Raw genomic sequence first — 27,542 nt, forward strand, 5'->3', positions numbered from 1 at the left:
CTTTGATGGGACGCTGGTCACGTGTGGGTTTTCTCCACGTGCTCTGCAGCTCAGCCCTCAGAAGGATGCTGTCTGTGGTGCTGTGACCAGCTGGTCTACAGGAAACCAATCCCTTAGGCAAAGAGTCCCAGCCCCAGCTTGTGCAGAGCTGCACAGCATCACCAGGGACACCAGCAGGCGTGCTTGGGCTGTGTGAGTGTGCCCGACAGCTGTAGGGAGCACAGCAGAGATGTGAACAGAGAACATAAAAGTGTGTTTCTTTTCAGTTCCAGCTTGTCACACCTACGCTGATGGCTGTGGCGTGCAGCGAGATCAGCTGTGGGCCTGACCTGGCATGGACAGAGGTAGAGTATGAAGCTCTGATTGGTCTTTGTTCCCTGACTGCAGCCAGCAGAGTGAGCCGCAGATGTGCTCTCCTGCTTTCCAAGAGAGCTCCTCTGTGGCAAGACAGTAGTGCAAGCGTGGCAAGTTTATAAAATTACCAGAGCCATCTCGGCTGTTGTGTTTGTCCTCTACTGACTTTTCCCTTGAAATGGCTGCAGAAACAACAATCATTCTCTGCTCTGTTTGGCCTCGCTGTTGGTTGGACTGCTCAAGAGAGCTGCTTGGTGCTTGCAGTGGCACTGTTTGCACCTTGTAACTGCAGCCGTAGCTTTGGTTTCCCTCTGCACGGTCTCTTAGCATCTGAAACAGTCAGCCTTCCTGCACAAAGAGCGCAGGAAAGGAGGGGGCAAAATGGACAAGGCCACCTGTCTGCGTCAGTGCCATTGCTGATTAGTCTGGGTGGGGAGAGATGCATCTTTGCATTGCCTGGCGTGTGCCTGCTGCACACCAGGGAGAGAAACAGCCGTTATTAGACTTGCAGTTCCTTCTGAAGTGCCCATGATAAGGACCGAGTGCATTTCCTGCAGCTTTCTCTGCAGATGTGCTCCTCACCTTGAAATCCTCCTTGTTGGTTCCTGGCTCCTCACCGTGGCCTGTGCTCTCTGTTTCAGACTGAGAACAAGGGGAAACCCCTGCTGGACCATGGGGAGTCAACTGTGAACATTCCAGCTATTGCTGCTGCCCATGCTATTAAGAGATACGTTGCCCAGGCAGCGGATGAACTCTCCTTTGAGGTAAGCAGTTCAAGGCGTTCCATGCTCTATTTTACAGTGGCAAATGCCTTCACAGCTGCGCTGGTGCAAGTGCTCTCACGCTCGGCGATGTTTGGCAGTGCAGAAGAATGCAGTCATTTGAGCTGTGCTTTCCTCCCAGCTGTGCTGAAGCTGGGATTGACGTTGCAATCTCTTGCAGGTGGGAGACATCGTGTGTGTCATCGACATGCCACCAAAGGAGCTGACCCCCTGGTGGAGAGGCAAGCTCGGCTTCCAGGTAGGCAAAAGCTTCAGACTGGAGAGTGCAACTTCAGTAAAGGCAGGAATCTCAGCTTAGAGCTGCTCTGCCTGCACAGGATGCCTAGTGGACATAAACAGTTTCACTGTGTCGGTGTCAGAGGACCTTGCCTTTGGCTGCAAATGTGAAAAATTATTACCATTATGCTGTGAACTATGGCCATTTCGAGGGAAATGTTATGTGGCTTTTGGTTTAACAGTTCAGTTCTGAGAAGTGCTGCATGCAATAGTTGGCCTCTCTTTTCTTCTTGTTACAGGTTGGTTTTTTCCCAGGGGAGTGTGTGGAACTCATTAATAAGAACATTCCTGAGGCACTCATCAATTCTGTGCCAAAGCCAGGTACGGATGTTACAGTTGATGGTGTGGGGAAGCAAAATGAAGTCTTTTTGGGGGTGTGTTCCATGTTTAGTACCTCCTTTATCCATCCCACATTGTCCTCTGGGTTGATGATCCTTCATGCACACCATGGGGCAGGGATTTGGTGCAATCTTCCTGTGTTTATGACTGGACTTGTGGAAACTATAGAATCTTCATAGAATGGCTTGTGATGGAAGGGTCTGCAAGGATCTTAGGCTTCCACTTCCCTGCATCAGCCTGTGCTGCCAGCCCCCACATTTATTGTCAGATTAGACCAGGCTGCCCAGGGCCCCATCCAACCTGGCCTTGGGCTCCTCCAGAGATGGGGAAAATCCCTTTTTGTATGTACTGGTTGGTAATGTTCTTCCCGTTCTGACGTGCTCTGTAGAATGTGCTGTGCTCGGCCTCGTCCAACGGAGCCAGACCTGAAATGATCTGGTTTCTTCCTTTTGTTGTGCAGTGCCCAAGAAACGCAGCAAGATCCTCACCTTCCTTCGTTCCTTGGTGAAGGCCCGCCCAAAGAAACCGACCGAGCGGGAGGTGGAGAAGGAAAGGGTGTTTGGCGGTGACCTGGGAGAGCATCTTCTCCACTCCGGTCGTGATGGTAAGGAGCTGCCCATTCCTGAGATCTTCCCCTGCTGGGCATCTAAAGAAGATGAAAGGGAGCTCATATCTAGCAGGGGGCAGGCTGATAGCCGTGGAGACACGTGTAATGGGAATTGATGGCTGAAGGATAAAGTGAGGTGGATGCTCCTAAGAGACAAGCACATCTGTATTTGCTTCAGCCAAGCCTGGCTGGGCTTAGTGGATGGGATGTGAAGCACAGCCTGCAGCACGATTGAATCAGGAGCTCCACTGACGGCTGGCACGTGTTCTTCAGTCCCCCAGGTCCTCCAGAGCTGCGCTGAGTTCATTGAGCAGCACGGCGTGGTGCAGGGGATATACCGCCTGTCCGGCGTCGCGTCCAACATCCAGAGACTGCGGTAAGAGTGCTGCGACTGACACAGCCTGAGTGCATCTGGTGTGGCTTTGGGCTTGCCTTCCTCTCGCTCAACCGGGTTTGCGTCCCTCTCTCCAGGCAGGAATTTGAGTCGGAGCAGATTCCTGAGCTCACCGTCCGTGACATTCACAGCGTGAGCTCCCTCTGCAAGATGTACTTCAGGGAGCTCCCGAACCCTCTGCTCACCCACCAGCTGTACGGCAAGTTCTCGGTAAGCACAAGGCCACGTCTTTCATTTCCCTCTTCCTGGGCCTCTTGGCAGATGGCTGCAGCAGTGCCCCAGCTCGGAGGCCCTTTTGCTGTCAGCCCCACGAGGTTTACTCGCAGTGGTGTACTAGCCTGATTGGTGTCTCGCTCCCTTTCTGCACTACTCCAGGATGCTGTTGGTGCCGCTACAGAGGAGGAGCGGCTGCTCAGAATGCAGGACGTCATCCAGCAGCTGCCCGCTCCTCACTACAGGTCAGTGCTGCCCTCAGCCTGCTGAGCTCAGCCCTGCTGCATTGCAGAGGGCAACGATGCGGTTCCAGCCTTTGTCTTTCTGAATTGCAGCACGGCATGCTCGTTGGTGCTGAACGTTTGCCTCTCTTGTTTTCCAGGACACTGGAGTTCCTGATGAGACACTTGGCGTGTCTGGCTGGGAGCTCCACCATCACAAACATGCATGCCAAGAACCTAGCCATTGTGTGGGCTCCAAACCTCTTAAGGTAAACTGCTGGTTCTGTTTCAACACAACGCTTACATCTGTTCTCCATTAAAAAAAAAAACAGTGCTCCCTTTTTCTCCATCAAATGTGCTCTTCTCCTGTAAAATCTGTGGCTGAGAGAAGAGCAGGAGCCTGAGCTGTTCTCCATCCCCACGGGCACAATGTCTAGGTGACAATTTCTGCAGTCTTGTTGAGATGGGACTGACGTGTCCTTGATCATCCAGGGGAATTTCTGCAGTGGCATCACTGATTGCCCACTGCGGAAGTCTCCAGAGCCTCAGCTGACAGCTTTTGGCTGCAACAATTCAGACTCGGGGAAACGGTCTTGGAGAAATGACTTCTAAAATCTGCCTTTTCTACAGATCACAGCAGAACGAGTCTGCCTGCGCCAGCGGAAGAGCTGCCTGCATGGAGCTGCAGACGCAGTCGGATGTGGTGGAATTCATCATCAACCACACAGACGTCCTCTTCTGCTCCAAATCCGGAGCAGACATTGCAGATGCAGCAGGTGAGTGTCTTCCTCCATTAGCTTGATCTTGACCTGACACCTTGACCAAATGCAGGCCTTCTCCAGGATGTTTGAGATACTCTTTTACCATCAAGGGGACAGCAGACCTCTGGACTTCCATTAGAATCTGACATCCTGTTGCTGGATGCTGAGAATGTCCAAGCCCAAACTTCACAAGGAGGAAACCATCATTATTATGGTTTGCACGCAGGAAAAGCTTGATGCAAGTGTGGCAGCGAAGCTTTCTCAGTTCCCTGCCCCCATTTCCTTGGGTTTTTCCTTGCCTATTTTGATACAGTAAGCTGCTCTTAATGATGACCGTGTCCTTTGCCATAAACACACCTCTTCCCACATGGTTATTTTGAGCTCCTCTTCTTCCAGTGGCTCGGATAAGCAAGCCTGTGAAAAATACAGCACCTCCCCCAGAACTGTGGTGGCTGTGCTGCTGCTTTCTGATCCTCGCTCTTACCTGTGGTTTTCCCTGACAGGGCACAATTCTCTCCCAGGGCCCAAGTCTGTGGGGGTCTCTTCTGCTGCCACAAAGCTGCTCAGCCTGGAGGAGGCACAGGCACAGAGGCGAGGCCACAGCACCTCTTCTGTGGTAACAGAGAGCAGCAGGGACATTGAAGTGGAAGAAAGCCCTGCAGCTGGGCAGGGCAAATTCCACACCGTCGTTGACTTTCCATCTGACAGGTAAAGAGGACTTTCTTTTCCAGCACCTAGCATCATTGTTTGGGTGGGTTTTTGTGTTTTCCTGCAGAAACCAGGCAGTGCTAGGAACAAGCAACTGCTGCCAAGAGCTCAGTGCTGCTCTTCCCTCACCCTGCACCACGCACGACTCACAGCATTGGCTGTTTTCTCTCTCCAGACAAAATCCACCCAGCAAGACTGAGGAATCACCAGCTAGCAGTTGGTGTTGCTGCTTCAGCCTCAGGAAGCCATCCTCTGGCAGCAAACGCCAACTGCAGCGCAATGCCAGGCAGCCCTCAGAAACAGCAGTGGTAGTCCTGGCAGGTAAGGGTGCAAATGCAGCTTCCAAATCCCTGCTTTTCAGGAACATACAATTCAAGCTTGCTCTGCACATGTATCTCTTTCTAGCGTTCAATCCCGTGCCTAAATCTTCACCCCTGATCAAGTACCACTGTCGTAATTCAGCTTGTGAAAGTTTGACACTAACCCCTGTGTATCCTTTCTAGGTGAATCGAGCCCTTGCCAAGCCATAAGATCCAGGGCAAGTAGCGAGGATGCTCTGTGTGCTTCCATCAGTGGAGAGCTCATAGGAAGCACAAATTGCTGCAGTTCTAATAGCAGCCTTCCATCTAACAACATTAATGGGGAGAAGGAGCTCATCGAAGTCCATGCTCTCATTACACCTGGCTCTGCTGAAGTTGCTGACCTGAGCCTCCCAGACACCACAGTCACAAGTGTGGATTTTAACCCAGAGTCTCTGCAGTGCAGCCCATCTGAAGCACAGTGTGAGTGCCCCGACAGCAGCACCTCCATGCAGGAGCAGGTCAGCATAAGTGAAGAGGAGCAGAGCCTTTTGCAGGGGGACTTTCAATCAGACCTCCAGTCCCAGGCACCGGACAGCAGCACTGAGAGCTCTGAGCCACTCTCGCCATGACAAGACAGGATGAGTCCCATCTTCACCGTGGACCTCTCACACCCTCCTGTCCTTTATATAATAATAAAAGCACACTCGTGCTCAACCAACGCCTTGACTGCCTCCAGAGTCTTCATTCACACGGACTGGGATGAATGCAGCACACAGCAAGGCACCCCAGCTTGCAATGCTGTGGCTGTGGGGTGCATGCAGCTCAGCTCCGGGTTTGTTCCTGTTTTGTCTGGCTTTGGGATGTCTGCAGGGGGAGCTCTGCTACCATTTGGCATGGTAGCAAATAATCTCTCGCATCCTGGATGCTGCTCATGATACTCCCAAGCTTCCTGGCTGTGGCTTTGTGATGCTTTTCAGGGCTTTCTGATGCATTTCCATGCCTTGGCTGTTCTTTAACACCTCTCTCCTCCCATCATGTCCTTTCCTGGCTCCCATCTACGAACTGGCCCTGCAGATCATCTCCAGACCTGTCATCAGCACACTGCGGCAGGAGAAGCTCCCCCTGGCCAACGTCAGGCAGTACTGCTTGGTCTGCAGCTCAGTGGCCATTTCCCTTTTAGGCGGCTCCTGCAGAAGAATCAAGCAGCAGAACCTTTTGCTCACCCTGCACCACACAAATGCTGCAAAAGCAGAAACAACCTGGGAATCTCTGGTTTGCAAGACTTCACAGACACTTATTGACTGTGTCTGATGGTTCCCTCCCATCCTTGATTTCCTTCTCCCCTTCTCCTCGTCTGATCCTACTGCTGAGCCATGATCAAGCTGCCCAGTGTGGCAGAGCATCGTGCAGAGCCGTGCTGGCACCTCCTCCCCTTCCTCTCCTGCAGCTCAGCCTGCAACCTGAGCAAGTTTTTTTCTGAGAAAGTGACCAGCTCTTTTCCATCCCTTTGCCCCTACAAACAGTTGTCCAGAGGATCTCGTCCAAGGATTCCTGGAACAGCCTGCAGCTGGCTCTCCTGAAGTTCAGGCTCCTGCCTTTGCTTCCTGCCAGGCCCGCATTCCTTGAGATCACCAACTCAAGGAGGGCATGGTCACTGCAGCCCTGACCGCCTCCTGTCGTAACCCCTGGTGTGCACCATGTCCAGCAATGCTTCCCTTCTGCTTGCTGTGCCCAATGCCTGCACCACAGAGTGATTCTCACTGCACTCCAGGAGTCTGTCAGATTGCTTGCAGCCAGCCATGCTGATTTCCCAGACTGACTGGAATCCCCCATCAGGATGAGAGTCAGTGAGTGCGATGCTTCTGCTGGCTGCAGTAAGCAGCTCCCACCAACAGGCTCTCTTTCCAGGCGGCTGTAGCAGACCCTCACCTCCAGAAGCCCTGCACTGCTGCACTTCCTGATTTTACCCACAAGTTCACAACCTGCTCATGGCTCTTCTTAGTTCTTTGCAGTCAACTTCTCATCATAGGGGGCAAATCCCTTGCCTTCCAGAATTCCGTAGTATCAATTGTGTCTGCTAATGTCAGGATTTTTTTTCTTTCTTTTCTTTTTCCATTTTCTAGGTAGGAAAATGAATTTCTGAGCCAGGAGAAGCAGAAGTGAAACAGTCTTCCTGGCACTGCTCAGGTTGCAGGAGTTGCCAAGTGCTCCTCAGGTAATGTGTGCTGAAGAGCTGACCTTGGTGGCAGGGGCTGTGGCTGCATTTTGTGCCTGTCATGCGGGAATCCAAGAAAGCCTATTCAGAGCAGGAGCTGCAGAGCGAGATAAACATCACGAGAAGGTAAGGCTGAGAAGCAAGGACACCTCCAGAAAGAAGAGAAAAACTGAGTCAAGTGAGCTGCGTGACGGCCGTGTGATGCTGACCATGATTGGAGGAAGAGCGCATGGCTGGGAATGACTGATGGCTCTGGTTGGATGGGTGCCTGTGTGCACAGAGGTAAGGAGTGTTTGTGGGATGTTTTGCTGGCATCTAACGGCTGTAAGGGGAAGTCAAGAGAGAAAACTTGTGAATGCATAGAAGGGATGTTAAAATCTGGAACAGACTGTTTGGATCAGTCACAGCTGAGTCCAGATTGCCACACTGTCAGAACCTGGGGCCTAGGATTTTCCTTTAAGAGTGCCAACTGCTTATTTTAAATGATAAAAAGTAACATTGATAGAAGCTTCCCTCCTTGCATTAGAATAAGGCATTGATATTTGATGTTTCTGTCTTTCCATTCCTTTAGCAGCCTGGGTGTTGATGCAGCTGTATGCATCTGCTGCCCTCTCCTTCTATTTTGTGTAAAAGAACAGTAAAATATGCAATCAGTGTGAGATCTTTCTGAAGTATTTTACTTTATTTGCCCCTAGGCTGCAATGGCTGGGAAATGGCAGTGTCACCCAGGAGCCCACACGGCGACCTGATGTCTCATTGTTGGGGTCTATTGGAAACCACCACGATGACAAAAGAATGCCTGGGATTCCTCCGGCCCAAATGCCAAACCTTGCACTTGGCTGTGCTGAACCTCATGAGGTTCACCCAGGCCCACCTCTCAAGTCTGCTGAGCTCAAACAGATGTCATTTTTCTCGTGTCCTTCCATTCCGAGTCCATCTGTTCCCCAAAGCAAAAGAATTTGGAGGGAACCACCGACAGTTATGTGAGCGATTTCAGCGTCTATTTCTGATCATGGCAACAACTTCAGAGGTCTCACTTAATTTACGGTGCCCGTTGTAATTCTGACCAAGGCTGCAGTTGCAGCTGACTTCCCAAGGCTGCAAGACGTGGTGGTGACACAGCCTTGTGCTTCTGCATTGGTGCTCATCCCACGCTTCCTTTCTCTGTCTCGCAGGTCAGCTCCTGCTGGAAGCAGATGGTATCCCAGTGTGAATGAAGGTCAGTGCAGGAGCAGCTGCTGATGGGAGGAAGGAAGTCCATGCTGAAGAGCTCTGAAGCATCTGCAGGTATGGTTCTGGAGGAGGCAGCAGTGATGTCGGAGGGCTCCCAGCAGGAAGCTGTCTCATCCAAATGCTTGCTGAGTGGTTGGAAGGGAGCTTTCTGCATGACAGCAGCACCAGTTGCTTGCTTCAAATGCTGCCAAGACAAGGATTAGCACGAGTTCCAGTATCTACAGTATCATCACGAATCACGATAGGATTACAATGTGTCCTCATACAAACGCAGCCATTTCTCCCTGAGTCCAAAGGCTGTCCGGAAAGCATCTTTGAGGTCTCTCACACCAAACCACTGCTGTCCGTGTGGGATCTGACTCATTAGGGTATAGGGGTTAGGAACCACAGGCTGTCTTTTGAGAACGGGTTCAGTCATTTCCTTACATCTTGCACCAGCCGATACGTGCCGTCTGCCTTCCGTGCCGACAGGATTGGGGTGTTATAAGGCCACAGACAAGGTTCCAGAAGACCATCCTTAAGCACTGTCTGTGTTACAGCTTTTAGACCCACTCTCCCTTCTAAGGCTATGGGATATTGTTGCTGTTTCACAGCTCCACTCCCTCCTTGGGCAGTTCTTTGTAAGGGAAAATTGTGAGTCCACCCCGATTTCCTTCCCCTGCCCACACCTTTGGATTCATTTCTTCTTCATCACAGCTGTTAACACATTCATTGACCCCTGATATCTGTTTCACAGACTTGCAGCTGTAATCCTCATTTAACTGTTAAATCTCTCCCCCATAAATCGGTCCCTGCTTCAGGCACACAGAACAATTGCCCTGCAACTATTTTATCTTTCCATTTTAGTTCTGTGGTCTCCAAGAGTGGAGCTGTCACTTCTGATCCCTCAGCCCCAGTTATGCACAACAGCCACATCCAGATACACGTCTGGTACCTCTGAACTAGCTAATGCTGTAGGATGGAATGTTGTTTCTGCACTGGCTATCAAATGTGGGATTGCTCTGAAGCAGTACAGCACGATGTGTTTTGTAATTTGCCCTTAGAAACAGTTTGAAAAAGTAGAAAGACTTTATTAGTATTAGTATTAGTAAAAAGAAGTTATTTCATAACATATTTTAGAAATACAGTTGTTCAATCATGTGATCAATTCTCACTTACAGAACTGTAATAGTTACAAATTGCATGGGTATAGCATTAAGGACCAGAAAGCATGTTGTAAGGCCATTCTGTTTGGATATGAGAAGCTCAGCAAAAGAAAAACAGACTCCAAAGAAGCCAGGGCCTCCACACAACGCCAAACTGACTCACTCTGTGGGCAGGTTGGGATGCAACAGGCAGGCATCAAGAGACTCCCCTCTGTCCTCCTTCCAAACTTCTCTCTCTTCAGGGATGAGCAGGTGTCCAGAAATAGTGGCCAAGTGTTGATAAGCAGCTGTCAGGCGTTCAATAATTAGCAGTATACCTGCTGAGCTAGCAACAATTGGTGTTTAGCCAGTCACACACACACACACAGAATGGCCCGGGTTGGAAGGGACCTCAAGGATCACGAATCTCCAACCCCCTGCCACAGGCAGGACCACCAACATCTGTAGCACTGCACATATGCATACTGCTGGATAGAAACAGCAGTGTGGGAAAAAACTGTATGCTGTGGATGCAAAGGGTGAATCAGAATGGCTTAACAGCTGTCCCACAAGGAAAAGCAATCCCTTACCTGCTGTGACATGCTCATGGCAACACCAATGCAGAAGACAGCAGCTGATGCCCACAAGGACAGCCAGCCTGGACTTATTTTCACTACATATCTTTGTCCTGATGTCCTTCTAGAAGCTGGGACATTTCTCCTTCTGAGCAGCAGAGGGCAGGATGGGTCCAAGGTGAGGGCACACTCTGCTCTTTAACTGGCACTCAAAGAGAAAGAGAAAATGAAAATCAGCTGTGTTTCCATGCCCATGGCAAACACCAGCCTTTCCATCCTTATAGTCCTTCATGACATCAGCACTAATTGAAACAACATCCCACTCACCTTTGCCATGTCTGGCAGAGGTTGCAGCTCTTTCTATTGCATCCCTCTAGCTTTCAAGTCAAGAGCTCCTGTGTCACACAAGGAAAAGCAATCTTTTACCTGCTTTGCCATGCTCATGGCAGCAGCAATGCAGATGCCAGCAGCTGATGCCCACAAGGACTGCCAGCTTGGACTTATTTTCATTACATATCCTTGTCCTGATGTCCTTCTACAAGCTGGAACATTTCTCCATCTCAGCAGAAGAGGGCAGGAGGGGTCCAAGTTACAGGCACACTCTCCTCTTTTTCTGGCACACAAAGAGAAAATGAAAACCAGATGTGTTTAACTGCCTATGGCAAACACCAGACTTTCCATCCTTACAGTCTTCCTGACTTCAGCAATAATTGAAACAACATCCCACTCACCTTTGCCATGTCTGGCAGAGGTTGCAGCTCTTTCTATTGCATCCCTCTAGCTTTCAAGTCAAGAGCTCCTGTGTCACACAAGGAAAAGCAATCTTTTACCTGCTGTGCCATGCTCATGCCAGCAGCAATGCAGATGCCAGCAGCTGATGCCCACAAGGACAGCCAGCCTGGACTTATTTTCATTACATATCTTTGTCCTGATGTCCTTCTAGAAGCTGGGACATTTCTCCCTCTGAGCAGCAGAGGCCAGGAGGGGTCCAAGGTGAGGGCACACTCTGCTCTTTATCTGGCACTCAAAGAGAAAGAGAAAATGAAAACCAGCTCTGTTTCCCTGCCCATGGCAAACACCAGCCTTTCCATCCTTACAGTCCTTCCTGACATCAGCAGCAACTGAAACAACATCCCACTCACCTTTGCCACGTCTGGCAGAGGTTGCAGCTCTTTCTATTGCATCCCTCTAGCTTTCAAGTCAAGAGCTCCTGTGTCACACAAGGAAAAGCAATCTTTTACCTGCTTTGCCATGCTCATGGCAGCAGCAATGCAGATGCCAGCAGCTGATGCCCACAAGGACTGCCAGCCTGGACTTATTTTCATTACATATCCTTGTCCTGATGTCCTTCTACAAGCTGGAACATTTCTCCATCTCAGCAGAAGAGGGCAGGAGGGGTCCAAGGTGAGGGCACAGTCTGCTCTTTTTCTGGCACACAAAGGGAAAATGAAAACCAGATGTCTTTCCCTGCCCATGGCAAACACCAGCCTTTCCATCCTTACAGTCCTTCCTGACATCAGCAGCAACTGAAACAACATCCCACTCACCTTTGCCATGTCTGGCAGAGGTTGCAGCTCTTTCTATTGCATCCCTCTAGCTGTCAAGTCAAGTGCTCCTGTGTCACACAAGGAAAAGCAATCTTTTACCTGATGTGCCATGCTCATGCCAGCAGCAATGCAGATGCCAGCAGCTGATGCCCACAAGGACAGCCAGCCTGGACTTATTTTCATTACATATCCTTGTCCTGATGTCCTTCTACAAGCTGGAATATTTCTCCATCTCAGCAGAAGAGGGCAGGAGGGGTCCAAGGCGAGGGCACACTCTGCTTTTTGTCTGGCACTCAAAGAGAAAGAGAAAATGAAAACCAGATGTGTTTCCCAGCCCATGGCAAACACCAGCCTTTCCATCCTTACAGTCCTTCCTGCAATCATCAGCAATGGAAACAACTTCCCACTCACCTTTGCCATGTCTGGCAGAGGTTGCAGCTCTTTCTATTGCATCCCTCTAGCTTTCAATCAAGAGCTGCTGTGTCACACAAGGAAAAGCAATCTTTTACCTGCTGTGCCATGCTCATGCTAGCAGCAATGCAGATGCCAGCAGCTGATGCCCACAAGGACAGCCAGCCTGGACTTATTTTCATTACATATCTTTGTCCTGATGTCCTTCTAGAAGCTGGGACATTTCTCACTCTGAGCAGCAGAGGGCAGGATGGGTCCAAGGTGAGGGCACACTCTGCTCTTTAACTGGCACTCAAAGAGAAAGAGAAAATGAAAACCAGGTGTGTTTCCCTGCCCATGGCAAACACCAGCCTTTCCATCCTTACAGTCCTTCCTGACATCTGCACTAATTGAAACAACATCCCACTCACCTTTGCCATGTCTGGCAGAGGTTGCAGCTCTTTCTATTGCATCCCTCTAGCTTTCAAGTCAAGAGCTCCTGTGTCACACAAGGAAAAGCAATCTTTTACCTGCTTTGCCATGCTCATGGCAGCAGCAATGCAGATGCCAGCAGCTGATGCCCACAAGGACAGCCAGCCTGGACTTATTTTCATTACATATCCTTGTCCTGATGTCCTTCAAAAAGCTGGAACATTTTTCCATCTCAGCAGAAGAGGGCAGGAGGGGTCCAAGGTGAGGGCACACTCTGCTCTTTATCTGGCACTCAAAGAGAAAGAGAAAATGAAAACCAGATGTGTTTCCCTGCCCATGGCAAACAACAGACATTCCATCTTTACAGTCCTTCCTGACATCAGCACTAAATGAAACAACATCACACTCACCTTTGCCATGTCTGGCAGAGGTTGCAGCTCTTTCTATTGCATCCCTCTAGCTGTCAAGTCAAGAGCTCCTGTGTCACACAAGGAAAATCAATCTTTTACCTGCTGTGCCATGCTCATGGCAGCAGCAATGCAGATGCCAGCAGCTGATGCCCACAAGGACAGCCAGCCTGGACTTATTTTCATTACATATCCTTGTCCTGATGTCCTTCTACAAGCTGGAACATTTCTCCATCTCAGTAGAAGAGGGCAGGAGGGATCCAAGGTGAGGGCACACTCTGCTCTTTATCTGGCACTCAAAGAGAAAGAGAAGATGAAAACAAGATGTGTTTCCCAGCCCATGGCAAACACCAGCCTTTCCATCCTTACAGTCCTTCCTGACATCAGCAGCAACTGAAACAACATCCCACTCACCTTTGCCATGTCTGGCAGAGGTTGCAGCTCTTTCTATTGCATCCCTCTAGCTGTCAAGTCAAGAGCTCCTGTGTCACACAAGGAAAAGCAATCTTTTACCTGCTGTGCCATGCTCATGGCAGCAGCAATGCAGATGCCAGCAGCTGATGCCCACAAGGACAGCCAGCCTGGACTTATTTTCATTACATATCTTTGTTCTGATTTCCTTCTAGAAGCTTGGACATTTCTCCCTCTGAGCAGCAGAGAGCAGGATGCGACCAAGGTGAGGGCACAATCTGCTCTTTATATGGCCCTCAAAGAGAAAGAGAAAATGAAAACCAGATGTGTTTCCCTGCCCATGGCAAACACCAGACTTTCCATCCTTAAAGTCCTCCTGACATCAGCACTAATTGAAACAACATCCCACTCACCTTTGCCATGTCTGGCAGAGGTTGCAGCTCTTTCTATTGCATCCCTCTAGCTTTCAATGAAGAGCTCCTGTGTCACTCAAGGAAAAGCAATCTTTTACCTGCTGTGCCATGCTCATGGCATCAGAAGTCCAGATGCCAGCAGCTGATGCCCACAAGGACAGCCAGCCTGGACTTATTTTCATTACACATCTTTGTACTGATGTCCTTCTAGAAGCTGGAAGATTTCTCCATCTCAGCAGAAGAGGGCAGGAGGGGTCCAAGGTGAGGGCACACTCTCCTCTTTATCTGGCACTCAAAGAGAAAGAGAAAATGAAAACAAGATGTGTTTCCCAGCCCATGACAAACACCAGCCTTTCCATCCTTACAGTCCTTCCTGACATCAGCACTAACTAAAACAACATCCCACTCACCTTTGCCATGTCTGGCAGAGGTTGCAGCTCTTTCTATTGCATCCCTCTAGCTTTCAAGTCAAGAGCTCCTGTGTCACACAAGGAAACGCATTCTTTTACCTACTTTGCCATACTCATGGCTGCAGTCGTCCAGATGCCAGCAGCTGATGCCCACAAGGACAGCCAGCCTGGATTTATTTTCATTACATATCCTTGTCCTGATGTCCTTCTACAAGCTGGAACATTTCTCCCTCTGAGCAGCAGAGGGCAGGATGGGTCCAAGGTGAGGGCACACTCTGCTCTTTATCTGGCACTCAAAGAGAAAGAGAAAATGAAAACCAGATGTGTTTCCCTGCCCATGGCAAACACCAGCCTTTCCATCCTTACAGTCCTTCCTGACATCTGCAATAATTGAAACAACATCCCACTCAACTTTGCCATGTCTGGCAGAGGTTGCAGCTCTTTCTATTGCATCCCTCTAGCCTTCAAGACAAGAGCTCCTGTGTCACACAAGGAAAAGCAATCTTTTACCTGCTGTGCCATGCTCATGGCAGCAGCAATGCAGATGCCAGCAGCTGATGCCCACAAGGACAGCCAGCCTGGACTTATTTTCATTACATATCCTTGTCCTGATGTCCTTCTACAAGCTGGAACATTTCTCCCTCCCAGCAGAAGAGGGCAGGAGGGGTCCAAGGTGAGGGCACACTCTGCTCTTTTTCTGGCACACAAAGGGAAAATGAAAACCAGATGTGTTTCCCAGCCCATGGCAAACACCAGCCTTTCCATCCTTACAGTCCTTCCTGACATCAGCACTAATTGAAACAACATCCCACTCACCTTTGCCATGTCTGGCAGAGGTTGCAGCTCTTTCTATTGCATCCCTCTAGCTTTCAAGTCAAGAGCTCCTGTCACACAAGGAAAAGCAATCTTTTACCTGCTGTGCCATGCTCATGGCAGCAGCAATGCAGATGCCAGCAGCTGATGCCCACAAGGACAGCCAGCCTGGACTTATTTTCATCACATATCCTTGTCCTGATGTCCTTCTACAAGCTGGAACATTTCTCCCTCTCAGCAGCAGAGGGAAGGAGAGTTCCAAGGTGAGGGCAATCTATCCCATGTTTATCTGGCAATCAAAAAGAAAGAGAAAATGAAAACAAGATGTGTTTCCCAGCCCATGGCAAACACCAGCCTTTCCATCCTTACAGTCCTTCCTGACATCAGCAGCAATGGAAACAACATACCACTCACCTTTGCCATGTCTGGCAGAGGTTGCAGCTCTTTCTATTGCATCCCTCTAGCTTTCAAGTCAAGAGCTACTGTGTCACACAAGGAAAAGCAACATTTACCTGCTTTGCCATGCTCATGGCAGCAGCAATGCAGATGCCAGCAGCTGATGCCCACACGGACAGCCAGCCTGGACTTATTTACATTACATATCTTTGTCCTGATGTCCTTCTAGAAGCTGGAACATTTTTCCATCTCAGCAGAAGAGGGCAGGAGGGGTCCAAGGTGAGGGCACACTCTCTTCTTTTTCTGGAATACAAAGGGAAAATGAAAACCAGATGTGTTTCCCAGCCCATGGCAAACACCAGCCTTTCCATCCTTACAGTCCTTCCTGACATCAGCACTAACTGAAACAACATCCCACTCACCTTTGCCATGTCTGGCAGAGGTTGCAGCTCTTTCTATTGCATCCCTCTAGCTTTCAAGTCAAGAGCTCCTGTCACACAAGGAAAAGCAATCTTTTACCTGCTGTGCCATGCTCATGGCAGCAGCAATGCAGATGCCAGCAGCTGATGCCCACAAGGACAGCCAGCCTGGACTTATTTTCATCACATATCCTTGTCCTGATGTCCTTCTACAAGCTGGAACATTTCTCCCTCTCAGCAGCAGAGGGAAGGAGAGTTCCAAGGTGAGGGCAATCTATCCCATGTTTATCTGGCAATCAAAAAGAAAGAGAAAATGAAAACAAGATGTGTTTCCCAGCCCATGGCAAACACCAGCCCTTCCATCCTTACAGTCCTTCCTGACATCAGCAGCAATGGAAACAACATACCACTCACCTTTGCCATGTCTGGCAGAGGTTGCAGCTCTTTCTATTGCATCCCTCTAGCTTTCAAGTCAAGAGCTCCTGTGTCACACAAGGAAAAGCAATCTTTTACCTGCTGTGCCATGCTCATGGCAGCAGAGGTCCAGATGCCAGCAGCTGATGCCCACAATGACAGCCAGCCTGGACTTATTTTCATTACATATCTTTGTCCTGATTTCCTTCTAGAAGCTTGGACATTTCTCCCTCTGAGCAGCAGAGGGCAGGATGGGTCCAAGGTGAGGGCACACTCTGCTCTTTATATGGCCCTCAAAGAGAAAGAGAAAATGAAAACCAGATGTGTTTCCCTGCCCATGGCAAACACCAGACTTTCCATCCTTACAGTCCTTCCTGACATCAGCACTAATTGAAACAACATCCCACTCACCTTTGCCATGTCTGGCAGAGGTTGCAGCTCTTTCTATTGCATCCCTCTAGCTTTCAAGTCAAGAGCTCCTGTGTCACACAAGGAAACGCAATCTTTTACCTGCTGTGCCATGCTCATGGCAGCAGAGGTCCAGATGCCAGCAGCTGATGCCCACAAGGACAGCCAGCCTGGACTTATTTTCATTACATATCTTTGTCCTGATGTCCTTCTAGAAGCTTGGATATTTCTCCCTCTGAGCAGCAGAGAGCTGGATGGGTCCAAGGTGAGAGCACACTGCTCTTTATCTGGCACTCAAAGAGAAATAGAAAATGAAAATAAGATGTGTTTCCCAGCCCATGGCAAACACCAGACTTTCCATCCTTACAGTCTTCCTGACTTCAGGAATAATTGAAACAACATCCCACTCACCTTTGCCACGTCTGGCAGAGGTTGCAGCTCTTTCTACTGCATCCCTCTAGCTTTCAAGACAAGAGCTCCTGTGTCACACAAGGAAAAGCAATTTTTTACCTGCTGTGCCATGCTTATGGCAGCAGCAATGCAGATGCCAGCAGCTGATGCCCACAAGGACAGCCAGCCTGGACTTATTTTCATTACACATCTTTGTTCTGATGTCCTTCTAGAAGCTGGAACATTTCTCCATCTCAGCAGAAGAGGGCAGGATGGGTCCAAGTAGCAGGCACACTCTCCTCTTTTTCTGGAACACAAAGAGAAGATTAAAACCAGATGTGTTTCCCTGCCCATGCCAAACACCAGCCTTTCCATCCTTACAGTCCTTCCTGACATCAGCACTAATTGAAACAACATCCCACTCACCTTTGCCATGTCTGGCAGAGGTTGCAGCTCTTTCTATTGCATCCCTCTAGCTTTCAACTACAGAGCTCCTGTTTCACACAAGGAAAAGCAATCTTTTACCTGATGTGCCATGCTCATGGCAGCAGCAATGCAGATGCCAGCAGCTGATGCCCACAAGGACAGCCAGCCTGGACTTATTTTCATTACATATCTTTGTCCTGATGTCCTTCTAGAAGCTGGAACATTTCAACATCTCAGCCGAGGAGGGCAGGAGGGGTCCAAGTTGCAGGCACACTCTCCTCTTTTTCTGGAACACAAAGAGAAGATTAAAACCAGATGTGTTTCCCTGCCCATGCCAAACACCAGCCTTTCCATTGTTACAGTCCATCATGACATCAGCAGCACTAATTGAAACAACATCCCACTCACCTTTGCCATGTCTGGCAGAGGTTGCAGCTCTTTCTATTGCATCCCTCCAGCTGTCAAGTGAAGAGCTCCTGTGTCACTCATGGAAAAGCAATCTTTTATCTGCTGTGCCATGCTCATGCCAGCAGCAATGCAGATGCCAGCAGCTGATGCCCACAAGGACAGCCAGCCTGGACTTATTTTCATTACATATTTTTGTCCTGATGTCCTTCTAGATGCTGGAACGTTTCTCCACCTCAGCAGAAGAGGGCAGGAGGGGTCCAAGGTGAGGGCACACTCTGCTCTTTTTCTGGCACACAAAGAGAAAATGAAAACCAGATGTGTTTCCCTGCCCATGGCAAACACGAGACTTTCCATCCTTACAGTCCTTCCTGACATCAGCAGCAACTGAAACAACATCCCACTCACCTTTGCCATGTCTGGCAGAGGTTGCAGCTCTTTCTATTGCATCCCTCTAGCTTTCAAGTCAAGAGCTCCTGTGTCACACAAGGAAAAGCAATCTTTTACCTGCTGTGCCATGCTCATGCCAGCAGCAATGCAGATGCCAGCAGCTGATGCCCACAAGGACAGCCAGCCTGGACTTATTTTCATTACATATCTTTGTCCTGATGTCCTTCTAGAAGCTGGGAAATTTCTCCCTCTGAGCAGAAGAGGGCAGGAGAGTACCAAGGTGAGGGCACACTCTCCCCTGTTTATCTGGCACTCAAAGAGAAAGAGAAAATGAAAACCAGCTGTGTTTCCCTGCCCATGGCAAACACCAGCCTTTCCATCCTTACAGTCCTTCCTGACATCAGCACTAATGGAAACAACATCCCACTCACCTTTGCCATGTCTGGCAGAGGTTGCAGCTCTTTCTATTGCATCCCTCTAGCTTTCAAGTCAAGAGCTCCTGTGTCACACAAGGAAAAGCAATCTTTTACCTGATGTGCCATGCTCATGGCAGCAGCAATGCAGATGCCAGCAGCTGATGCCCACAAGGACAGCCAGCCTGGACTTATTTTCATTACATATCTTTGTCCTGATGTCCTTCTAGAAGCTTGGAAATTTCTCCCTCTGAGCAGAAGAGGGCAGGAGAGTACCAAGGTGAGGGCACACTCTCCCCTGTTTATCTGGCACTCAAAGAGAAAGAGAAAATGAAAACCAGATGTGTTTCCCTGCCCATGGCAAACACCAGCCTTTCCATCCTTACAGTCCTTCCTGACATCAGCACTAATTGAAACAACATCCCTCTCAACTTTACCATGTCTGGCAGAGGTTGCAGCTCTTTCTTTTGCATCCCTCTAGCTTTGAACTACAGAGCTCCTGTGTCACACAAGGAAAAGCAATCTTTTACCTGCTGTGCCATGCTCATGCCAGCAGCAATGCAGATGCCAGCAGCTGATGCCCACAAGGACAGCCAGCCTGGACTTATTTTCATTACATATCTTTGTCCTGATGTCCTTCTACAAGCTGGAACATTTCACCATCTCAGCCGAGGAGGGCAGGAGGGGTCCAAGTTGCAGGCACACTCTCCTCTTTTTCTGGAACACAAAGAGAAGATGAAAACCAGATGTGTTTCCCTGCCCATGGCAAACACCAGACTTTCAATCCATACAGTCCATCCTGACATCAGCAGCAACTGAAACAACATCCCACTCACCTTTGCCATGTCTGGCAGAGGTTGCAGCTCTTTCTATTGCATCCCTCTAGCTGTCAAGTCAAGAGCTCCTGTGTCACACAAGGAAAAGCAATCTTTTACCTGCTGTGCCATGCTCATGCCAGCAGCAATGCAGATGCCAGCAGCTGATGCCCACAAGGACAGCCAGCCTGGACTTATTTTCATTACATATCTTTGTCCTGATGTCCTTCTAGAAGCTGGAACATTTCTCCACCTCAGCAGAAGAGGGCAGGAGGGGTCCAAGTTGCCGGCACACTCTCCTATTTTTCTGGCACACAAAGAGAAAGAGAAGATGAAAACCAGATATGTTTCCCAGCCCATGGCAAACACCAGCCTTTCCATCCTTAAAGTCCTCCTGACATCAGCACTTATTGAAACAACATCCCACTCACCTTTGCCATGTCTGGCAGAGGTTTCAGCTCTTTCTATTGCATCCCTCTAGCTTTCAATCAAGAGCTCCTGTGTCACTCAAGGAAACGCAATCTTTTACCTGCTGTGCCATGCTCATGGCAGAAGAAGTCCAGATGCCAGCAGCTGATGCCCACAAGGACAGCCAGCCTGGACTTTTTTTCATTACACATCTTTGTCCTGATGTCCTTCTAGAAGCTGGAACATTTCTCCATCTCAGCAGAAGAGGGCAGGAGGGGTCCAAGGTGAGGGCACACCTTGCTCTTTATCTGGCACACAAAGTCAAAGAGAAGATGATAACCAGATGTCTTTCCCTGCCCATGGCAAACACCAGCCTTTCCATCCTTACAGTCCTTCCTGACATCAGCACTAACTGAAACAACATCCCACTCACCTTTGCCATGTCTGGCAGAGGTTGCAGCTCTTTCTATTGCATCCCTCTAGCTTTCAAGTCAAGAGCTCCTGTGTCACACAAGGAAAAGCAATCTTTTACCTGCTGTGCCATGCTCATGGCAGCAGAGGTCCAGATGCCAGCAGCTGATGCCCACAATGACAGCCAGCCTGGACTTATTTTCATTACATATCTTTGTCCTGATTTCCTTCTAGAAGCTTGGACATTTCTCCCTCTGAGCTGCAGAGGGCAGGATGGGTCCAAGGTGAGGGCACACTCTGCTCTTTATATGGCCCTCAAAGAGAAAGAGAAAATGAAAACCAGATGTGTTTCCCTGCCCATGGCAAACACCAGACTTTCCATCTTTACAGTCCTTCCTGACATCAGCACTAATTGAAACAACATCCCACTCACCTTTGCCATGTCTGGCAGAGGTTGCAGCTCTTTCTATTGCATCCCTCTAGCTTTCAAGTCAAGAGCTCCTGTGTCACACAAGGAAACGCAATCTTTTACCTGCTTTGCCATGCTCATGGCAGCAGAGGTCCAGATGCCAGCAGCTGATGCCCACAAGGACAGCCAGCCTGGACTTATTTTCATTACATATCTTTGTCCTGATGTCCTTCTAGAAGCTTGGATATTTCTCCCTCTGAGCAGCAGAGAGCTGGATGGGTCCAAGGTGAGAGCACACTGCTCTTTATCTGGCACTCAAAGAGAAATAGAAAATGAAAATAAGATGTGTTTCCCAGCCCATGGCAAACACCAGACTTTCCATCCTTACAGTCTTCCTGACTTCAGGAATAATTGAAACAACATCCCACTCACCTTTGCCACGTCTGGCAGAGGTTGCAGCTCTTTCTACTGCATCCCTCTAGCTTTCAAGACAAGAGCTCCTGTGTCACACAAGGAAAAGCAATCTTTTACCTGCTGTGCCATGCTCATGGCAGCAGCAATGCAGATGCCAGCAGCTGATGCCCACAAGGACAGCCAGCCTGGACTTATTTTCATTACACATCTTTGTTCTGATGTCCTTCTAGAAGCTGGAACATTTCTCCATCTCAGCAGAAGAGGGCAGGAGGGGTCCAAGTAGCAGGCACACTCTCCTCTTTTTCTGGAACACAAAGAGAAGATTAAAACCAGATGTGTTTCCCTGCCCATGGCAAACACCAGCCTTTCCATCCTTACAGTCCTTCCTGACATCAGCACTAATTGAAACAACATCCCACTCACCTTTGCCATGTCTGGCAGAGGTTGCAGCTCTTACTTTTGCATCCCTCTAGCTTTCAACTACAGAGCTCCTGTTTCACACAAGGAAAAGCAATCTTTTACCTGATGTGCCATGCTCATGGCAGCAGCAATGCAGATGCCAGCAGCTGATGCCCACAAGGACAGCCAGCCTGGACTTATTTTCATTACATATCTTTGTCCTGATGTCCTTCTAGAAGCTGGAACATTTCAACATCTCAGCCGAGGAGGGCAGGAGGGGTCCAAGTTGCAGGCACACTCTCCTCTTTTTCTGGAACACAAAGAGAAGATTAAAACCAGATGTGTTTCCCTGCCCATGCCAAACACCAGCCTTTCCATTGTTACAGTCCATCATGACATCAGCAGCACTAATTGAAACAACATCCCACTCACCTTTGCCATGTCTGGCAGAGGTTGCAGCTCTTTCTATTGCATCCCTCCAGCTGTCAAGTGAAGAGCTCCTGTGTCACTCATGGAAAAGCAATCTTTTATCTGCTGTGCCATGCTCATGCCAGCAGCAATGCAGATGCCAGCAGCTGATGCCCACAAGGACAGCCAGCCTGGACTTAATTTCATTACATATCTTTGTCCTGATGTCCTTCTAGAAGCTGGGAAATTTCTCCCTCTGAGCAGAAGAGGGCAGGAGAGTACCAAGGTGAGGGCACACTCTCCCCTGTTTATCTGGCACTCAAAGAGAAAGAGAAAATGAAAACCAGCTGTGTTTCCCTGCCCATGGCAAACACCAGCCTTTCCATCCTTACAGTCCTTCCTGACATCAGCACTAATGGAAACAACATCCCACTCACCTTTGCCATGTCTGGCAGAGGTTGCAGCTCTTTCTATTGCATCCCTCTAGCTTTCAAGTCAAGACCTCCTGTGTCACACAAGGAAAAGCAATCTTTTACCTGATGTGCCATGCTCATGGCAGCAGCAATGCAGATGCCAGCAGCTGATGCCCACAAGGACAGCCAGCCTGGACTTATTTTCATTACATATCTTTGTCCTGATGTCCTTCTAGAAGCTGGGAAATTTCTCCCTCTGAGCAGAAGAGGGCAGGAGAGTACCAAGGTGAGGGCACACTCTCCCCTGTTTATCTGGCACTCAAAGAGAAAGAGAAAATGAAAACCAGATGTGTTTCCCTGCCCATGCCAAACACCAGCCTTTCCATCCTTACAGTCCTTCCTGACATCAGCACTAATTGAAACAACATCCCACTCAACTTTACCATGTCTGGCAGAGGTTGCAGCTCTTTCTTTTGCATCCCTCAAGCTTTGAACTACAGAGCTCCTGTGTCACACAAGGAAAAGCAATCTTTTACCTGCTGTGCCATGCTCATGCCAGCAGCAATGCAGATGCCAGCAGCTGATGCCCACAAGGACAGCCAGCCTGGACTTATTTTCATTACATATCTTTGTCCTGATGTCCTTCTACAAGCTGGAACATTTCACCATCTCAGCCGAGGAGGGCAGGAGGGGTCCAAGTTGCAGGCACACTCTCCTCTTTTTCTGGAACACAAAGAGAAGATGAAAACCAGATGTGTTTCCCTGCCCATGGCAAACACCAGACTTTCAATCCATACAGTCCATCCTGACATCAGCAGCAATGGAAACAACATCCCACTCACCTTTGCCATGTCTGGCAGAGGTTGCAGCTCTTTCTATTGCATCCCTCTTGCTTTCAAGTCAAGAGCTCCTGTGTCACACAAGGAAAAGCAATCTTTTACCTGCTGTGCCATGCTCATGCCAGCAGCAATGCAGATGCCAGCAGCTGATGCCCACAAGGACAGCCAGCCTGGACTTATTTTCATTACATATCTTTGTCCTGATGTCCTTCTAGAAGCTGGAACATTTCTCCACCTCAGCAGAAGAGGGCAGGAGGGGTCCAAGTTGCCGGCACACTCTCCTATTTTTCTGGCACACAAAGAGAAAGAGAAGATGAAAACCAGATATGTTTCCCTGCCCATGCCAAACACCAGCCTTTCCATCCTTACAGTCCTTCCTGACATCAGCACTAATTGAAACAACATCCCACTCACCTTTGCCATGTCTGGCAGAGGTTGCAGCTCTTTCTTTTGCATCCCTCTAGCTTTCAACTACAGAGCTCCTGTGTCACACAAGGAAAAGCAATCTTTTACCTGCTGTGCCATGCTCATGGCAGCAGCAATGCAGATGCCAGCAGCTGATGCCCACAAGGACAGCCAGCCTGGACTTATTTTCATTACATATCTTTGTCCTGATGTCCTTCTAGAAGCTTGGAAATTTTTCCATCTCAGCAGAAGAGGGCAGGAGAGTACCAAGGTGAGGGCACACTCTCCCCTGTTTATCTGGCACTCAAAGAGAAAGAGAAAATGAAAACCAGATGTGTTTCCCTGCCCATGGCAAACACCAGCCTTTCCATCCTTACAGTCCTTCCTGACATCAGCACTAATTGAAACAACATCCCACTCACCTTTGCCTAATCTGGCAGGGAGGTGATGCTCTTTCTATTATACCCCTCTGGCTTTGAATTCACCAGTGCTTGTGTCACACAAGGAAATGCAACATTCCAGCTGTTCTGCCATTCCCATAGCAACAACTATGCATATGCCAGCAGCTGATGCCCACAAGGACAGCCAGCCTGGACTTATTTTCATTACATATCTTTGTCCTGAAGTCCTTCTAGAAGGTTGAACACTTCTCCATCTCTGCTGCAATGTTCAAAAAGGGTCCAAGTTTAGGGCACACTCTCCTCATGGCCTCTTGCACTCATAGACAAAGGGAACATGAAAACCAGATGTGTTTCTTTGCCCATGGCAGACACTAGCCTTTCCATCCTGACAGTCCTTCCTACAATCACTTGGAATTGAAACAACATCCCCCACATCTCTTTTTTGAACTTATTCATGCATGAATAATAATAATGAGAATTTTTCTGTAAATCTTATTTCTGCATGGAAACGATCAGATAACCAGAGCTTTTTTCTCTAAAACAATCCAGCAAATTTGCATTGCTTATCTATGTACGCAAAATGTTTTTGCCATTCATCTCAAATATCAGTGCATCTGGCCATAGAATATAGAAAAAGTATTTACAGACATTTTTGGACAGATTACTTCTGGTCAAGTGGGAAGGAATCCCTAAGCTGCAATCATGAAATTCTTTTATCACTTTCTCTGATTTAGCCAGTGTTACCAAAAGGGAAATAAGACACAGGCTTTTGATAGCAGCTGCCAATTTAAGAACGATAATAAGTTTTATTATTCTTGGCTAAGATCATAGTCCCCCATTTCAGGATTATCTCCAGCTCATCAAGTATAATTAACAGTTTTGGATTGCCACATTATTGTATAGCAATATTGTCTTCCTGCAAGAAATTTCATTGTTTTGACACGTGCCACAGGTTGTTAATAGATTGCCTGATTACCATTTATTTTTTTTATTGGCTTATGATGACTACAGAAAATTATACAGCAGCACCATAAAAACTTTAAATCCTATCCCATGTATCTGCACTCATACGAAAATAATATTGGAAAGCATTGGTGAAACTAAGATTACAAAATAAAGCAGAGGACAATTTCAGTGAAAGCCTGCAGATATTTATTGCAAGCAGCTCTTCCAAAAATGGAGATTAACAGAACCTGCAACCCAGGACACCTCAGTAAGCCAGTACTTTTCATCTCCTGAAGGTGTAGGTAGACACAGAGCTGGAACATCTTTTCCAGAGCTGTGTGATGCTATCTCATCTGTGTTCCCTTACTGTTGACTCAGTGTCACTTCTTATCTAACCTGGTTGCATCCCAGGATTTCTGGTGCCAAAAATAAACTGACAGCTTTCATCACTAGTTAAAAGGAAACTGCAATAGGAAAAGCAATTTTTCTGATTTCTCTGTTGATCAAAGATGCTTCCTGCAAGCCTGATGCGGTAGAAACAATATCAGCTTTAGAATGACAGTCATTAGAGCAGAATCCTTTCACTGATGAAATCCCACAGTCCTGATTCATACAACACTGACACTGGAGGACACAGTAGTTTAGATGAGAGCGCATTAAAAATGACTAAGTTAAGGTCTCAGAAATAGCAAAGAGTGACAAGTATGAAAAAAAGAAGTTGCAGAAACTGCTTCAGTTTGGCACTCTGGCATAAAGTATGACAACACACAACCTGCCTGTGCAGTTCCAGGAGCAGAAGAAAGCCGTCAACCAAGACTTGTTCTCATCTGCTCTGAAAGTCCACTGGGACAAGGCCACTTTTCTCTGACGTGCTTCCAGAAGTATCACTTCTGAGCACTGTGCCAGGGAGTTACAAGATACTGTTTGTGTGTACAGAGGAGAAAAAGACGTCTGTCTGGAAACAGACTTGGTGAAGGAGAAGCAGCATTTTGCAGAGTACTTCAGAAAGAACTGAGCACTGCCCCAAGAGCTTCAGAGCGGCAGGCTGTCACAGTGTGCCAACCAGCTCAGCTGTGAGTTGGCACTGAAGCTGCACCACAGGGAGAACAAAGCCCCCTGTGCACCCTTGGAGAGCCAAGGGTTGGAGATTCATGAACCTTGAGCTCCTTTCCAACCCGGGCCATGCTGTGATTCTGGGATTCTCACCTTTGCCTCATCTGGCAGAGGGAGGCAGCTCTTTCTCTTGTCTCCCTATGGCTGTCAGGTCACCAGGGCCAGTGTCACACAGGGAACTGCAAACACTGTGTGTGCTGTGCCCTGCCCATGGCAGCACAGAGGCAGCTGCCAGCAGCTGATGCCCACAAGGACAGCCAGCCTGGACTTCCTTTGATTCCTTCCCTTTGGATCAGCGTCCTTCAGGAAGGCGGAACATCTCTCCAGCTGAGCAGCAGAGGACAGCAGGGCTTCGTTGTCTGGGCATGTTCTCTTCTGGCCCTCTGGCCCTCACAGACACAGGAGGAGGACACAGAGGCTGCTGTAACACAGCCAGCCCTGCCTCTCAGGTCAGCTCTCAGGCCATCCTCTCTCCCCTCAGCAGCAGCTCACTGTTCTGCACTCCTCTGGCCTGGGCTGGCAGAGGTGTGCAGCAGTTCTGCTGATCTCCCAGTGCTGGCCATGTCTGCAGTGCCTGTGTGAAAGACACAGGAAGCTGCCAGCATTGCACTGCTCTGCTGTGCCCCTGCCATCACCGAGTTTGCTGTCAGCAGCTGCTGCTACACGTCCATTCAGGCACAGGCCTTTCCTTCCTGGCCCTCTTTCCCCCCCTCTCTCCTCTGCTCTCTCTCGTGCTCCCCTTTGGCCTGGGCTGGCTGAGCAGTGCAGGCCTTGTTGTTGCTCCCTGGGCCAACTACGTCACGGTTCCCCGTGACTCTGCCAGCTGCTCTGACACAGCGACTGCGTCCTCAGTGTGGATTCCAGAATGCGACAGACGTCCAGAGAAGACTTCCAGGGCTGATTGGAACATGCTGCCATCAAGAACTGCCATGGCTCAGGCCCCCTGGGAATCTGCTCACAGCGAAAGCTGCTGTCACTCTGTGTGGGCACAGCCTTGTCTGTGTAGGCCTGCTCACACTGCAGCCCCTGTCTGCACCAGAACCGTGCCGATCCACCTTCTCTTGGCCTCCTTGCCTGCATGGAAAAGGGCAGCTTGGGCTGAAGTCCCTCAACTTTCCGATGGCCGAGTGAAGTCTCTGAGCCCTGGTGACCCACGCAGCTCTTTAGCCTGCTGACCTGCTCTGCTGGGGCTGTCTTAAAAGGCAGAGGGCACGTTATCCTAATGTCCCCACATCCATCCCTCTTAGCATACTGATGGCCAGTTCCTAAAAGGACACCTGCACAATCTCTCTGAATGTTAATCAACATGTAGTTGGTCTGTGCACTGCAGAAATTGCATCTAGGTTTTCAGTGGTGATTAGCTATGTGTTTAGTCAGAGGTGCAATGGTTCTAATGGTGAGAGAAAGACATTCCCAGTTGTCATCAGGTGGAACACACTTCAGACTGGAATCCTCAAGCAGACTGCAGTCAAGCTTTCTTAATTACTCGTTGTTGTTATCAATTCAGACGCATCTCTTAATTCCTGCTTGAATGAACATTCTGTAATAATCTGCTGAGACAGTGCAAGGCTTGA

The 27,542-nt window shown here is 48.9% G+C and overlaps 2 protein-coding genes and 1 long non-coding RNA gene across 3 annotated transcripts in view; all 3 read left to right on the top strand.

Moving 5' to 3' along the window:
- The window catches only part of LOC149912256 (rho GTPase-activating protein 32-like), a 117,882-nt gene that overhangs the window by 80,759 nt on the left and 9,581 nt on the right, over nucleotides 1-27,542 (top strand). The window lies entirely within an intron of this gene.
- Nucleotides 1,068-1,804, top strand: LOC149912258 (uncharacterized). Its single transcript, XR_016462288.1, has 3 exons — nucleotides 1,068-1,118; nucleotides 1,297-1,374; nucleotides 1,652-1,804. It is a non-coding gene; the product is annotated as an uncharacterized LOC149912258 (long non-coding RNA).
- On the top strand, nucleotides 1,860-27,542 carry LOC149912259 (rho GTPase-activating protein 32-like). The gene is made up of 5 exons (XM_090130742.1): nucleotides 1,860-1,875; nucleotides 4,451-4,655; nucleotides 4,831-4,976; nucleotides 5,159-5,475; nucleotides 27,531-27,542. The coding sequence occupies exons 1-5, from the start codon at nucleotides 1,860-1,862 to the stop codon at nucleotides 27,540-27,542; spliced, it is 696 nt and encodes a 231-aa protein (XP_089986868.1).

Source organism: Phasianus colchicus, chromosome Z (genome assembly GCF_987193195.1).
Source record: "Phasianus colchicus chromosome Z, bPhaCol1.hap1.1, whole genome shotgun sequence".
In the NCBI taxonomy this organism is placed as follows: domain Eukaryota; kingdom Metazoa; phylum Chordata; class Aves; order Galliformes; family Phasianidae; genus Phasianus; species Phasianus colchicus.

Excerpts from the sequence above, each read along its gene's own strand:
- LOC149912259 (XM_090130742.1), top strand. Across the intron at positions 4,656-4,830 it reads GTTGACTTTCCATCTGACAG|ACAAAATCCACCCAGCAAGA; the intron begins GTAAAGAGGACT and ends TTCTCTCTCCAG. Across the intron at positions 4,977-5,158 it reads AGCAGTGGTAGTCCTGGCAG|GTGAATCGAGCCCTTGCCAA; the intron begins GTAAGGGTGCAA and ends TATCCTTTCTAG.